Here is a 14224-nt window from a genome sequence, read left to right as displayed (position 1 = left end):
GGCGCTCGGATGATATAAATACAACAGCATGTCAAACAATAGCGTGCAAACTTGCCTCACTATTCGGTTCAAGGCCACGATTATTACAGATACTCACAAATCAAGGCAACGGCCGCCCTGAAGAGCTATGGGGTCGAGTGCAAAAAAGAAGAATGAGAAGAGGAAAGACTTCAAGAAACCCAAGCTGAAGGTTGGTAAAGCTCGCCCCAAGCCAGACAATTTCACGGACACAAGCTTCAAGGCAAAGGGTCAGTGGATGCACAAGACCGAACTTAACACTCAATTCGCTGACTCTGCTCGAAGCCATCGTCCTCGCCCACCAGTCCCTCACTACCAATGCCCCCACTCAATCCACGCAATTCACCCACCACCTGTCCCTTCTCTCCTCCCGCTCATCGTCTCAACGACGCGACTCTCTTGCCTACCTCACTGCGGCTCTTACCTCCCGGCCCGTCAATATAACCCTCCCACAGCCTGTCGGCGTCCTCCTATCGAAACTCAACCCTCTGATACTGGACGGCAGCAATAGCGTTCGCATACAACTCCTCAAACTTCTTCGCACTCTTCCATCTCGAGAGATTGAACCTCATACAGGACAAACTCTGCTCTATATCCGCGCCGGACTCACCCATCTTGCCGCAGATATTCGTTCCTCAGCCACCGATTTGTTACTCTGGGCCATCGAAGCCTGCCCCAACGAGCTTGTCTCCTGCGCCGGTGGCTGGGTAAAGACGTTGAAATGCCTGCTGACTGTACTGCACTGGCACGCTCCTTCCCTCACACCTGGTACAGGGCCGGTCGTGGGGGCCAATGCATGGTCATCATCTCGGGCTCCTACTCTAGGAAGAGAAGGGTCAGAGGGTAAGTTGACGGTCAAGACATTGAATGTACTGGCTACATTTCTACGCGCCGGGCTAATGGAGGAACACAACGCCGACGAAGATGCTATGTATGCCGAGAAATGGCCCTTCCCATTAAGGTATGTAGAGGCTCATATGCTACCGAAACGTTCGAACGCCTTTGCCCATCTCAACCTTTTTGGACCGCCAAGGGATGAAGAAAGTGAAATGTATGTTGAGCGAGAGGAACGGCACAGGATATTCCACAACAAGGTTTTATGCAATTGTTTCCAGTGAAGTTGAGGCGGCGAAGAGAGAAGGAGGTGAAGTGGGGAGGGCGGCTGCAGGGGTGGCTAAGGTCTTGACAGAGGGAATGGAGGGTTTTGAGCTAGGGTAAGTGACACCAATGGTGGGAATTCGAGTCAAGAAACAAGACATGCATTCTTTGCGCCCTACTTCATTCAAGTGCTGAATGGGGTGGGAGTCTTGCTATGACGGGTGAATGAGAAAAACTTCGTACTTAAATACTTAGTATGGTAAGCTTAGAGAATGCGGCTGATGACGCCTGAGGAAATGTACTCGAAGCGTTTCTAGCTCTTCGGCAAGGTTTCTGCCACGATCAAGATGCAGTATAAGGGAATGAGAAACCAACGCATGTTTCGTGTTCAGTAAACTAGATCCTATCTTGAGTACCTGTTGGATGAGCTAAGAAATCCACCATTTTTCGAAAAACGCTCCACTGGTCGGGAACCATAATGTTGATAGCAAGCCGGCCGCATAGCCTAAAAAGAGGGAAAACCGAAAGACATGCCTCAGCCGTTGGGAAACATCGACGGATCCCTCTTTAGTTCCCCATATAGGTACTGGCATCAACACCTTTCTCTGGAAATTCACTATTGCGGCTGTTAGCAAATATACTCGCATTGCCCCAAGACTCTGCTTCTCGGCACCTACGGGATCTTGTTCTCAAATCTCGTCTCAATGGCCTTGATGACGTCTTGATCTGCCTCACTGCTTACGAATGAGATACTCAAACCCTTTGTTCCAAATCGTCCAGCACGGCCAACTCTATGCAGGTAGGAGTCTGCATCGCCGGGCAAGTCGTAGTTGATGGCTAGGTTTATACGCTCAATGTCGATACCACGGCCAAAGACATCAGTCGCAACGCAAATACGCTTGTTGAATTCTTTGAATTCTTTGTAGCGTTTGATACTATCATCGTCAGCATGCATTGGTGACATCAGTTCAAACGTGTGCTCACCGCTCTTCTTGGCTGACACCAGAATGCACCGCAATACTTGGGAAGTTGCACTCGCGAAGCAGTTTGTCCAACTCCGTCGCTCGCAGAGTGCTCTTGACGAAGATGATGACCTGGTTGAATTCGAGGGTATCTAGCAGCTCGTTGAGCTTCCGGTTCTTCTCTGCCTCGCTGAGCTGGATGTAGTACTGCTGAAGGCCGTGAAGAGTGAGCTTGGTCTCGTCATCGACGTAAATTTCCAGAGGATTCTGCATGAATTTCTTGCAGATTGGGCGAATCTCCTGAGCGAGAGTAGCACTGAACATCATAACCTGCTTTTGAGTGGGAGTGGCGCGGAAGATATCCTGGACGTCGCGGCGCATGTCTGAAGTGGTGTCTCAGCTTTTGTACGTATATTCGAACTTTCATACGTGATTTACCAATCTGATCCAGCATCTTGTCACATTCATCAAGAACGAAGACCTTCACGCTTCCGAGACGAAGCTTCTTGTCGCGGACCAGTGCGTTCAATCGACCGGGTGTAGCAACGATGATGTGAGGGTGAGTGTCTTTGTTTGACAACGTCTCGATATCCTTCTGCATCGGTGTTCCGCCGTAGAAGACCCCAGTTTTGATATCCGGAAGATACTTGCTGAACCGGGCATATTCGTTCTTGATCTGGTAGGCGAGCTCGCGTGTGTGACACATAACCAGAGTGGCGCACTCGCCGGGCACTGGCTCGATTTGCTGAAGCGTCGTAAGGACAAAGACTGCAGTCTTTCCGAGACCGGACTTTGCCTGGCACAGGACATCGGTTCCAAGAATGGCTTGAGGAATGCACACTTGCTGGACTGTGATGAGGCGATGCCGAAGTTAGACTTGCTTTCCCGAAATGATATTTATTAAAATGCCCGGTCCATTTCAATGTCCGTCCATCTCGCAATTACATAATTCTCCAGGAAGTATGTCTGCTCTGCCAAAGCCAAACAAGCAGACCAATACTCAAAAGAACCTCTTTTATAGTATGCTCAATGCATCTGCAGGCGGCCTCGGAAGTCTCTTGGAAATACGATGCTCTAGAGCCCCCATCATTGTGGATATCATCGGTGAAGATGACAGCAGCAATGAGATTCACTTGAAGCGCCTTCAATCCGTTATTGCTATCTGCAGCCGGAATACAGTGTAGCCAGATCCGGTGAGACTTCCTTGGGCCGCCCACGGTTGGAACGAAACAGCGCAATGATACCTCTCGCGAAGATGGACGGACGGATGGACACACGAGGCACTGGAGGAAGCTAGGGAGGAAACTTATGACTGACCCTCCGATGGATGCTCGAAACCGCAGTCGGTGATGGCGCGGAGAAGCTCTGGCTTCAACAAGAAATCCCGGAAACCAGTAGAGTGAATGCCAACATAGCTGCCCTTCTTGTCCGCGTTACCTCCAGAGACGGTCAAGTCACCCTTCTTGGTTGCGGCTCCATTGGTGGCTGCTGGCGCCGCGGCTGCTGCATCGTTGGTTTGGAGTTCCTCATCCGAGTAGTCAATGAGATCTTCTTCGTGAGACATGTTGTAGGATGACGGGAGCTGGGGATAGAGTGGAGGGGGATGTAGTGTGAGACTATTGTCGAGTGGTAACGCAAGGCTACAGGAACAACGCCGGCTGTGTTGAAATGTGCAGTCAAAATCGAACGGCCTTGACTAGCCCGAGATCCTTAGAGACAGTAGGTATCAGCCGTAAGATGTCGGAGTGAGGGATTGAGTTGGATGAAGTTGTTGAATGTTGTTGCGAAATAATGGATGGTCAAGGAGCCAAGAGAACTTGAAATGAATCGCAGCTAGACCGAATCCGTCATCGCGCGGAAAGTGAACCATTCGCTTTCGGTCCACCCTGCGACGACATCATCTCAAAAAAAATAATTTTACAAGAAGGCACTCTGGCCAATTCAACCTGCCACCAATCCGCAGCTCTCTGTGCTGCTGCATGAAGTCAGTCAAGGCTTTCAATCGGCCAGCCATGGCGCAAGATAAAGCAAAAACGCAGAAGGGACTTGCTCAGAAACATCTACATTCGAGGATTTCCTACCTATATCAAGCTGCCACTTACCTTGCGAAAGGTACAGATCAACCGCAAGTGAGATCGAATTGCGTCAATAACGAGGCCAAGAAACAGAACAAGCCTGGTGAAGAGCTTCAATGCGCAGTAGCTGCCTCTCAGGCTGTGTCTGAGAGCCTCCCTATTTCGCCAACCGAACCAAAAATATGGATGCGCAAAATCAGTCCTGATGATGATAGGGTATCCGAAGAATCCGCTCTCTCCCGCCAGCTGGTTGTCCACCTCCGAGCGATATCGCTGAAAAGCCAGATTAGGCTATCTCCTGCGATGAAGCATACGATATGCAAGCGCTGTGACATTCTTCTAATGCCAGGATCTACGTCTACGTCCTATATGGAGAATAACAGCCGCGGGGCCAGGAAAGCGTGGGCTGACGTCCTAGTCACGACGTGTACTGGGTGCGGTACCGCAAAACGATTTCCCGTGGGAGCCAAGCGCCAGCTTAGGAGGGAGTCCAGGATTGGCAAAGCACGAGATGTGGGAACATCGGGCCATGAGGCTGTCTAGCATGAGAATAGTGATTGAGCTGTGCTGCCTCCAAGTCGAGTCCAACTCTTGCATATCGCCACGGTGCCGCTTAGGGTGGCACTCCAATTATTTTCAATATGCCGACTTGTGAAGGGAAACATTTTGCAACAATGAGATAGTGATTCAAGAAAACATGGAACCCCAGCAGTAAGGACACAATGTCCCTACTTCCTGTACGGTGACTGAAGCGCACAGCATCTAGCCTACTGGACTCCGTGTCATGACAAAATAGTGGTGGATGCCGTGGCCGCCATACTTGGACATGTCTATATCCAGTGTCTCTACGTCCACAAAACCCGTGCTTTGGTAAAGATGGTGACCTTCCGACGATGCTTCCAAATAGGCTTCGAGCCCCAATCCGTCTGCGAGTTTGAGCCCCCAACACAGAAGCATTCTCCCAGCACCTCTACGCTGATGCTGTGGTTCACATACAAGCATGTTCAGGCCTAGGAGTCAATCATTTTAGTGCGAATTGTCGAACGGAAGGTCAAGTCAACTCAAACTTACAGCAATGCGGTTTTCCGCCCATAACCTTTTGCCTTTCTACACAAATGGCATTGTAGAATTCGTTGGCGGCGTCAACATTGGTCCCTAGGTCCCAGTTTCTCGCTTCCGTATGTTTCCACTCGCTCTCTGGTCTTTCCATTTCATAAATATTCCATCTGGCAAACGCGATGATCTCGCCAACGTCCGTGTCCACGGCCTTGATGAAGCGCATGGTCGGATTGTTTGAGATCTCATCTCGCCAACGCTCAATGGAAGCGCCCCTGGCCTCTGTTCCCGGGATTTTTGGATACATGAGGCGATTCCACGGGTCTTTGCTGAAGGCAGCGTACATGATATCGAGCAGTCGTTGTATATCAGCCTCTTGGGCCTTTTCAACGAGGAGAACCATGTTGAGGATAAAAAGTTTCTCTCGAGGGTGGTGGATGCGTAGCTTGCCAAGAGGAGTACTTCTAGGCACGGTAACTGCCCTTTTTGAAGAAGTAGCAGAAAAATGAGTCACGGGTAGCAATCTTTAGCCAGGGTTAAATGTAAAGTATAGTGCAAAGAATAAGAACTGAAGTAGCGTCTTCAGCCCCAATAAGAGGCAAGTGTATGCGGGAGCTTCGCACTTCATCTGCATGTTTGAGTCACCGATCTTCCCCAATTTCCCAATCCTCCTCTATCGATTCAATAATGACACAGGTTCGAGCTGGCCTCTGGTAGGAATTTGCCACGCGATCGTCAATCTTCGCCCTTGATCGGATTGAACAGACCCGAGCACCCGAACGGCGGTAACATGCAGACAAATCGGAAGCAAAGACAAGGCGGAAGGTGAAGAAGCCAGACATGCTTGGGAGTGGTGTGGTGGGGTGAGGCGAATCAACATGTCGATGTGGTACAAGTCTACGATACAATCCCTCGAACTGTTGTACTTCTGAAAATAAGATACATAAAAAAAGAATCAAGCGAGCCGGTGTTGTTGGCAACCCACCATGCATACTGCCAAGCCGCAAATGAGTTGTGGAAATTTGGAAATTGGAAACACTCACATGGTAAATATGCCCTGCTCAAATGGAGAGCTGAAGGACACACTGGCGGATATGAGAGCATGACAGCCGGTTGGGCACCTCCCACAATTACTTCCCACCCTTCGCACTTCATTTATCCATCTGACCCTCATCGTTCGGAACGTTGCTGATTTGGAATCGCCAACAGTGTTTCACGGACTGCTAATTCCTTCTCTGTGATTCTTGGATTTACATCCCAGAGTCCTGCGCTTTTCTCGGCATTTTTGGTGATATCCCCAATGCCCCATGCATCGCTTCTTTTGGTTGACAGCAGCTTTGGAAGAACGCGAGAAATCCCATCAAGTGAGCAACGTAGGATGACCATCTCTTACATATCTTCTTCATGTTGAGCATTTCCATCATTGTTCCCGTAAGGACATTTATGGAGAGGCTTTGGTCACAGAAGACTCGGGCAGGAATTGATTTGAGCACCATTTGAGCAACTCTCGTAGTACTTCTCCAACTATGTGGTTAACGGTTTGCAGGAAAGCGGTCCGTGGGACCCTGTTCTACCATCTGGGTGGCAATGGCCCGTGGATAAAGATGATTGATGGAAACGTTGCCGTTGCAATTAACATCTTCCCACCGCACGGTGGCACCGTGGTGCAAGTACATATGGTCAGTCGCTGGTCGATCGAAATGTTTTGGAGCGCTGTATGTTGTACTTCCGGCCAGATGTCGAGGCATTCTGAGCGATGTCCAACGACTAACGCTGGTGATCAATCGTACGTTTTATTGCACTTTTTAATATCGCTTGGAGTCAAACCGAGAAATTCCATAGGCTAATCTATCACCAGGGATGCTAGATCTTCTCCAATGTATCAAGCACTCGAACATCACCTTCGAGGGTGATCTTTCTTTTGTCAACGACTGGGGTTACCTCGCCTTGGGCTTGCCTCTTGCGGCCCGTCCTTCATGTTGAGACGTTGACTTGAGGAGGCAGATCCTACTCTTGACCACAACCACATTGCAGTCACCGGTCCCTATGCAGGTACACTCTCAGATTTTCGAACAGGCGCCAAAATGCGGTCTCGCTATTGCCAACTCCTGCACCCACCTAGAGCAGGAAAGAGGCTCACACTGTGGGCCAGCGACTCCAAGCGCGTCATCGAAACGACAGAGGATTTTGCCAATGGCTTATTGGGTCTTGACTGGTCTTCAAAATTGTTGAGCGCAGCTTCATCCCGGAGACGAATAATCTTGGTGCTGACACTCTAAGGCCTGGCGACACTTGTTTGGCGTCTCGTCATGATGCGGCGCTCGGCCACGATTACGGATACACGCAGCTTTTCAAATTTCGAGACACCTATCTACCTTCAATTGTAGATCGGTTCCATCCAAGAATTGCTCACATCAACCTCACCAACAGTGAGATCTATAGCATGCAGGAAATGTGTGGCTTCGAGATCGTAGTCAGGGGTAGTAGCCCATGGTGTGAAGTCTTCACTCGCAAAGACCTGGCTCAACTTCGAGTGCGCACATGACATGATACACTACTACCGCGCTGGACCAGGTAACAGCTACGCACCCACTATGGGTTGGCTCTGGCTTGATGCCGCAGCCAATCCATCGAAAGGGGGTCCCATTGGCCGAAGGGGCATTCTTTAGCTTGTGAGTCTATGCAAGATCCACTTCGAAGTTCCAATAAATAATGCAGCACTCCAGCGTCCGTGACGGTGACATTCTCCCCATGCTCACCGCCCTCGATCTCTTCAATTCCACCCGTCACCTGCCCACAGCCTACAGACTGCTCGGCCGTCACTGGTCCCTGTCATTTTCGAGCTTCTGCAATGCGACAGCACCCAGCCGTCGCCCTGGAAGGATGGTCTTCTGCGCCCCTAGAAACGGCCTTTGCTAAGCAAGACCCATGTTCGACAACGGCCGATGAAGCGAAAAGGTCATTACGTTCGTACCTATGTCAATGACGGTGCTATTGCGCTGCCAAGTTGTAAATCAAGTCCCGGCTCGAGCTGTCCACTCAGAGAGTTCCTGTCACACGTTAAAAGGAGAGGCGAGGAGAATCGGAGATGTCAAGGAGATTTGTGGTCTGAGCGTGGAAACCCTGGATAGTATCACGTTCTTGCATCAATCATCGGTCGTCCCTAACAGAGCTGATGAGACTGGGACGTCTGTCCTTGGTTCCTTCCTCAATCACGCAGTCTACGCACGGGTGTGCTTTTCTGACCTTTGATCGTCGATAGTGCTGGTAGTCAAGCAGTGCTGAAATCCGAATCAGAACGGTGGGGCGTTTGGACACGAGAAAGATGCGACGGCCCGAGGAGATCGGATTTGTGCTTTGGGGGAATAGGCGATGAGCAGAAGCTCTAACAAAGACTGTAGACATCGAAAGGGGTCTGCAAAATGCTCCAATACTAGACATAGTCATTAATGAAATCATCGATAAATTAGACGGTTCCTCGGATCCATGACAATCTTTTGCATTGCTCTCTGTTTCGGTTGTAGAACGCTCGCTGCGTTAGCCACATCGAATGAAGACTCCATGTCTATGGCAATAAGACCGGAGCCTGGGAGAACTGCTGGCCCTGCCATTTGTCCTGTGTATTGTATGAGCATCATACGCATCTGGTCCGTGTGTATGCAAAAGAGGAGCTTGGCTACGGCGAGATGGCTCCAGGACGCGACTTTGAGACGCAGGCTGTGGGCTTTGTGGAGGACAGGTTGACAACAGGCAGGCGTCGGGCTTTCTCTGACCGTGAATGGCCGTGGATGGGAGAGGCTGACATGCAAAATATGATAAAGGCAGGTAAGGTTGGGAAGGACAGGGAGAATGTATGATCTACAAGCCGATTTCGTTTCGTTACAGGCCTTATCACTGTTCATGGCAGCAGCTTGACCATGCTAGTGAAAGATTCATTGAGGTGGTCACAGGTTCGTTGATGGAACGTTCAACATTCTATAGAAAAAATAAAGTATATAGGACTCTGAACTGAAAAGTATGACAGGAGGGTTTCCAGAGCTTTTCCGGCGTGTTCCATGTCTTGTTGCTCTTTTTCCTGTGAATCATGAAGGACATCTCTTCTCTTGGCACGTACCAGCACCTGGGGGTTTTCATCGTCGTTAAAAAACAGCTCTCCATCGTTGGGCCGTATGTGAAGCCTGTGGGGGATGTGAATAAGCTAACAACGGAATGTACGAGACGTCTGACGGGTCCACAATAGCTGGGAGAGAGGCGGACAGTAAGCTCCGCGAGCCGGCGTCAAGTTTCCTGGGCTCCGAAGCTTGGTGGTCCGCTGTTCTTAAAGGATCTCGACGTACTCGCAGCCATCTATTTGTACGTCCTCAAGGCTAGGCGACCCTTAAGATAGGATATCGGAAACAGGAGGCATTGGCCTAAAGAGGACGATTATATGCAGGTCCACGCCCCTGCACCATGGCGAAGTAAAGAGAAGTGGAGGATATGGACATTCTGGGGAGAGACGCCAGTCTCCACCGGCTTCTAAACAACGGGAGCCTTTTCGCCATTTCTCCAGACCACTATTCCATCAGGGGAAAGCTTGCTGGGTAGCAAGTATATTTGGTGGGAGAAAGGCCTGTTTGAGAGTGGTGGACTGCTGATGATGGAGAACCAATGGATATAGAGCAACCAAAATGGACATGGAAATTGGTCGGAGTCGGTTGACTGCCATCAGCAATAAAAACATTCTGGATCATGCGCATGTGGCAAGCATCAACTTCTGGAGCTCAAAAATAGTATGTTCATCGAGAATAAAATGGCGAGAGAAAGAGGAAGGGATGGAAGAGGGGTGCAAATAAAATGTTGATGGTTCATGGTCGCACCATACATGGCCGCGAAGATTGAAGGGTGTGTGCCTCTCGCCTTTGTCCCGCACGGTATGCACGAGACTACGAGTGTTCGAGGGTTACATTGGAAATATGGAGTGGCACAGCCCAGCAGGATATACTCGGGAATTTTCATTTTCCTGTCGAAGAATGGAGCCCCGATCTTGAGTCTTAGTCTGAGAACTGGTGAGGATGCTACACCACCCGGGCACTCAATCGCTGTCAGGAGTAGGTAAGTGTTACGGGTTTTTGATCAGGAGCTAAGCATTAAATTTTTAATAAAAGTGCATTTTCGAGACAATCGAAAATCTGGTACCCAAGATGGTGTCATGTCCCTCTTTAGGCCAAGGCACAGACCGGTACTGTCGAGATCTTCAAGCTGATGTGCTATTTTCATCCGGCCCAAATAGTCAACACTGCTCGAAGATCCATATGACTACGCACGACATCACAACATCACGACATCGAAAATGAGACATGCATGCAAGCAAGACAATTGCATAGGATGAAAGTGAGATCGTGAAGACGCGACTCAAGGACTTTAATGCGTTAACACTGTCAACGGAAACTTGATCATCGAAGCTTTCGGATAGGATAGGGTAGATGTGCTTCGATCACTGACTATAGTGGTCTGAGAACAAGTCTCGATCTCATTCCAAACGGACGATGGATGAAGATCGACCGTCGTCGAGAGGAAAGGAACATGGCCCCTGAAGCTCGCTACCCAGATCTCGACCATATCGAAACAACGCGTCGTCAATGTTTGTAATGATGAGTCGCGCCTAGGAATGATGGTGGACGGGCACGAAGAATCGTTGAAGATGAAGTGGTTGCTTGTTGATCACCCGAAAGGAGTCCCGTGGTTTCAGGTATTCGTGGAATGGGAAGGTTCTAGGAGAATTCTGTATATGCGATATGCGACGTGGAGATCTCGGGAATGCCATGCGCGGGTGAAAGATTGAGTACGGCAGTGGCGGTGCGAGACGGCCGTTGACCGGTCTGCTTCTGCAGCGTGGGGGACAGTAGGCTTGAGCCCACTGGGTCAGACAAGTACTTAGGCTCGACGATACTTCCCGTCGAAAGCATGCAGAATGCACGACCTAGCGGCCACACGGAACTGGGTTCCTGCAGGATGCACGGTCAATGGAAGGTGGGGATCGTATAGCCGCGGCAATGATAGAGCGAAGTAGTGAATAGTGGATATTCTTGGTTGGAACACTGTCATTGTACTGAAACCGTTCGCATGAGAGGTGGTGGGGACTATTCTACTCAGCACTTTGCCATCTTTGAGACGAAAGTTTCCTTTTCCGGAATGGCTCTGGAGGATCTGCTCGACCCTGGCAATTCTAGATCACACCAAGAAAACATAGGAGGAAAAGAGGGGAAAAAGGCAGGAACAAAAGAAGTAAAAAGTAAAAAGAAGAAGAAATGAAGATAAAGAGAAAGAAAAAGAAGGGGAAGAAGAAGGTCGATCAAAGGGAGCCAATCTACGATGACCTTGGTCCTTGCTTCATGCAGAAGGTATCTCACACGGAGAGCGATGGAATGGAAAAAAGAAGAGTCTTTTCCTGTTCCACGTTCCAGTCCGGAAATAATCAGGCAGGTGGAAGTTCCTACGAGTGGTTAGGGAGCACTCTTTTACACTCCGAGCATGCATGCATGCATATCATTATTATTATCTTTAAAAAAACACCATATAAAGAATGTGCGTAACAGGCTAACAGCTGGCTAGAAGGCTAGCTGCAGGGGTGTCAGAACATCGCTACTCTATGTGGACGCACCATCTTTTACCCTACTAACGAGGATGACTACTCCAGTGGTGCCAGCGATTGCAGCATCAGTGCAAAGGCCAATATTTTCTTTGCTACCAGCCAGTGAAATTTGAGACCGAACTACGCCGTGATTGAGTCGACGTCGATGGTCTACAAGTATAGGTTTTGTATCTCGGTAGGCAAGCTATCTAGATCTCATCGAACTGCGTCACCCGGTAAAAGCATCCCACTCGCAGACGGCAGCGGAAGCGGGAGACAATGGCGAACTTGCGGCTCTCCAGCTGCTGGGTCTCCCAAGTGACGGCGTGATTTGGTTTGGGGAAACTTAAGTATCTATCTGCAAGGCGCAGTACGGGGTACTGATTGAGATGTGCAGGGATATCGTTCGAAAATGGCAATACTGTAAGAGTCAATAATAATGATACTAATTAAATGAAGGCTGCTCCGGTTCAGCAGGGACTTCTTGCAGGAACCTTCTCACAGGGCATCAGCATCCAAAGTAGTAAAAGCTGCGAGGTTTTATAAAGTAAGCTTCAGCTTCCGCTTCAACTTCCAGATAAGTACGTGTACTTTACCTAAAGTATCAGAATTCAGGAATGGCATCTATCTCCGCAAGATCGTCCACGCACGTGAAGTGTGTGGGTCTTGCTCGTGGTCAGCAGGGACTAATAACGTCATTTTATCGCTTATCCTGCCTCTTAAAATGATGGTGACGATCTCCATGAGGCAAATATATTAAGTATCATCCGTGTAGATCAACTTGATCTCCCTTGTCCGTCACATCCACGTCCGCGTGATTCATGGAAAGAAATCATTAAGAGGCATTAATCGTTAATCCTACTTTAATGATGTTACGGTATTACGGTGCAAAGGCCAATTCTTCGCAGAGTTTTTCAACGCTCGTAAAGTTAAAGTGGGATATGCTACTTTAGCATATCTTGGCAGCTTGAGCCTTTTTTTGCTGCAATCAATCATCCCCTTAAGGCTGACAAATAACACCAAAGGAGAAGTATTGTCGGTTAATGATCCGAAAATCCGAAATGTGGAGATTCCGAGAATGAGGAAAAAGGTTGGAGAGCATGCTACAGTAACTTAAAGTAAAGTAGGTAAAGTAAAGTAAAGTAAAGTAAAGTACCTAGTTGGTCGTTCTGTTCGCTTAACTTTATCTGGCGCACCAATCACAATGTCCAGAGCTCGACGATGGTCGTGTTGGATGATCTAATTACATTATTATTGAAGAGGCAATCACAACTGCAAGTCAAGGCCAAAGCACACACAGCGTTCTTCAATGGATTCGGCCTGGATTCAAGCCCACCGTCATATTTGCGACGTGTCCGAGACAAGAAGCCCGACCTCCACAGAAAAGGTCCGAAAAGGACTGGGGGGGGGAAAGGCAAGGTATACTCGACTCTGACTTGTACGCTTGGAAGGAAGGGACAGATATCTGTGACGGAACTAGGCGCATACTTTGTGTCTGATGTCTAAGGCAGCTTTGACTCGGGGGTCGATCCGTTGATCATTTCACGTGCTTGCTTAACGTGGGAGATGTAGATCTCCAACTCTCTGGAAATATTACCCGCAAACGCAACAATGTAACGTCATCAATCAATCAATCAAGGCTGTGCACCTCGTATCCTCTCTACTACTGGACTTGGGGGTATTAAGCAGCGCAATCATCATCCTGCCTTTGGCTTCCCTTATTGCCGCAAAACATCAATCAAACACACCAAAGTGACTCGGGTAGTTATTACGTGAAGCGAGTGAAGCGATGCCTTGCATCGAATCTAGACTCTAGCATTCAGGAACCGGATGTTAGCGATTTTTAACGGTTAGACACAGCGCGGTCGGCGGAGAGGCGCAGAATTCTCCGGTCATGGTCCGATGGACGACAGTGAAACAACCGCCCAATGGGTTGTAGATGCAGGGTACCACTTAGGTACCCTTTTAACTGGCCTCCTGGACTGTGGCACAAAAGTACTTGTCTGGTAACTTCAGCGATAGTGGCTTGATAAGAGTGTAGACTGCTGTGCTGATCTTTATCACGCTTTGCTTGCCCGCACGGAGATACTCTAAAGTACATGAATTTACAAGTCAAGGGTACTCATACAGTGGTCATTGGTTAGCTTGTAGCCAACGGGCAGGGACTGAGGAGAAGCTGTGAAATACGCTATTTTCCAGTGAAGAGGCGTAAAGATCTTCCAGCTTTCGCTTCAATAAAATAAGTCCCTTTATTCAAGCTTCCACCCCACCATCATCGGTAGCCATGCTTTTTTACTTCTTAGTTCCTGACATAAACGCCCATGATTATCTGATTACCACTCTTTTTTCTTTTTTTCTTTTTCCTTTTTCTTTTTGGTAAGGGAAGGCTAGGAGGGTTTTTT

At 48.9% G+C, this 14224-nt stretch overlaps 4 protein-coding genes across 4 annotated transcripts; 2 read left to right on the top strand and 2 right to left on the bottom strand.

Annotated features, from left to right (window-relative positions):
- Positions 1 to 127: 127 nt before the first annotated feature.
- Positions 128 to 1136, top strand: HO173_002096 (uncharacterized protein; the record flags this gene model as incomplete). Its single annotated transcript, XM_037304032.1, has 2 exons — positions 128 to 248; positions 304 to 1136. 2 exons carry the CDS (start codon positions 128 to 130, stop codon positions 1134 to 1136), a joined length of 954 nt encoding a protein of 317 aa, XP_037168827.1.
- A 547-nt stretch (positions 1137 to 1683) lies between these two features.
- Positions 1684 to 3642, bottom strand: HO173_002095 (uncharacterized protein; the record flags this gene model as incomplete). Its single annotated transcript, XM_037304031.1, has 5 exons — positions 1684 to 1732; positions 1794 to 2051; positions 2101 to 2461; positions 2517 to 2927; positions 3396 to 3642. The coding sequence occupies 5 exons, from the start codon at positions 3640 to 3642 to the stop codon at positions 1684 to 1686; spliced, it is 1326 nt and encodes a 441-aa protein (XP_037168826.1).
- A 448-nt stretch (positions 3643 to 4090) lies between these two features.
- On the top strand, positions 4091 to 4696 carry HO173_002094 (uncharacterized protein; the record flags this gene model as incomplete). The annotated part of the gene is made up of 1 exon (XM_037304030.1): positions 4091 to 4696. The coding sequence occupies one exon, from the start codon at positions 4091 to 4093 to the stop codon at positions 4694 to 4696; it is 606 nt and encodes a 201-aa protein (XP_037168825.1).
- A 219-nt stretch (positions 4697 to 4915) lies between these two features.
- On the bottom strand, positions 4916 to 5612 carry HO173_002093 (uncharacterized protein; the record flags this gene model as incomplete). Its single annotated transcript, XM_037304029.1, has 2 exons — positions 4916 to 5163; positions 5225 to 5612. The coding sequence occupies 2 exons, from the start codon at positions 5610 to 5612 to the stop codon at positions 4916 to 4918; spliced, it is 636 nt and encodes a 211-aa protein (XP_037168824.1).
- Between the last annotated feature and the right edge of the window lie 8612 nt (positions 5613 to 14224).

This window comes from Letharia columbiana (genome assembly GCF_014066305.1).
Source record: "Letharia columbiana isolate WasteWater2 chromosome Unknown Sc0000004_s0, whole genome shotgun sequence".
Lineage (NCBI taxonomy): Eukaryota > Fungi > Ascomycota > Lecanoromycetes > Lecanorales > Parmeliaceae > Letharia > Letharia columbiana.
This window is presented reverse-complemented; position numbering and strand designations above follow the sequence as displayed.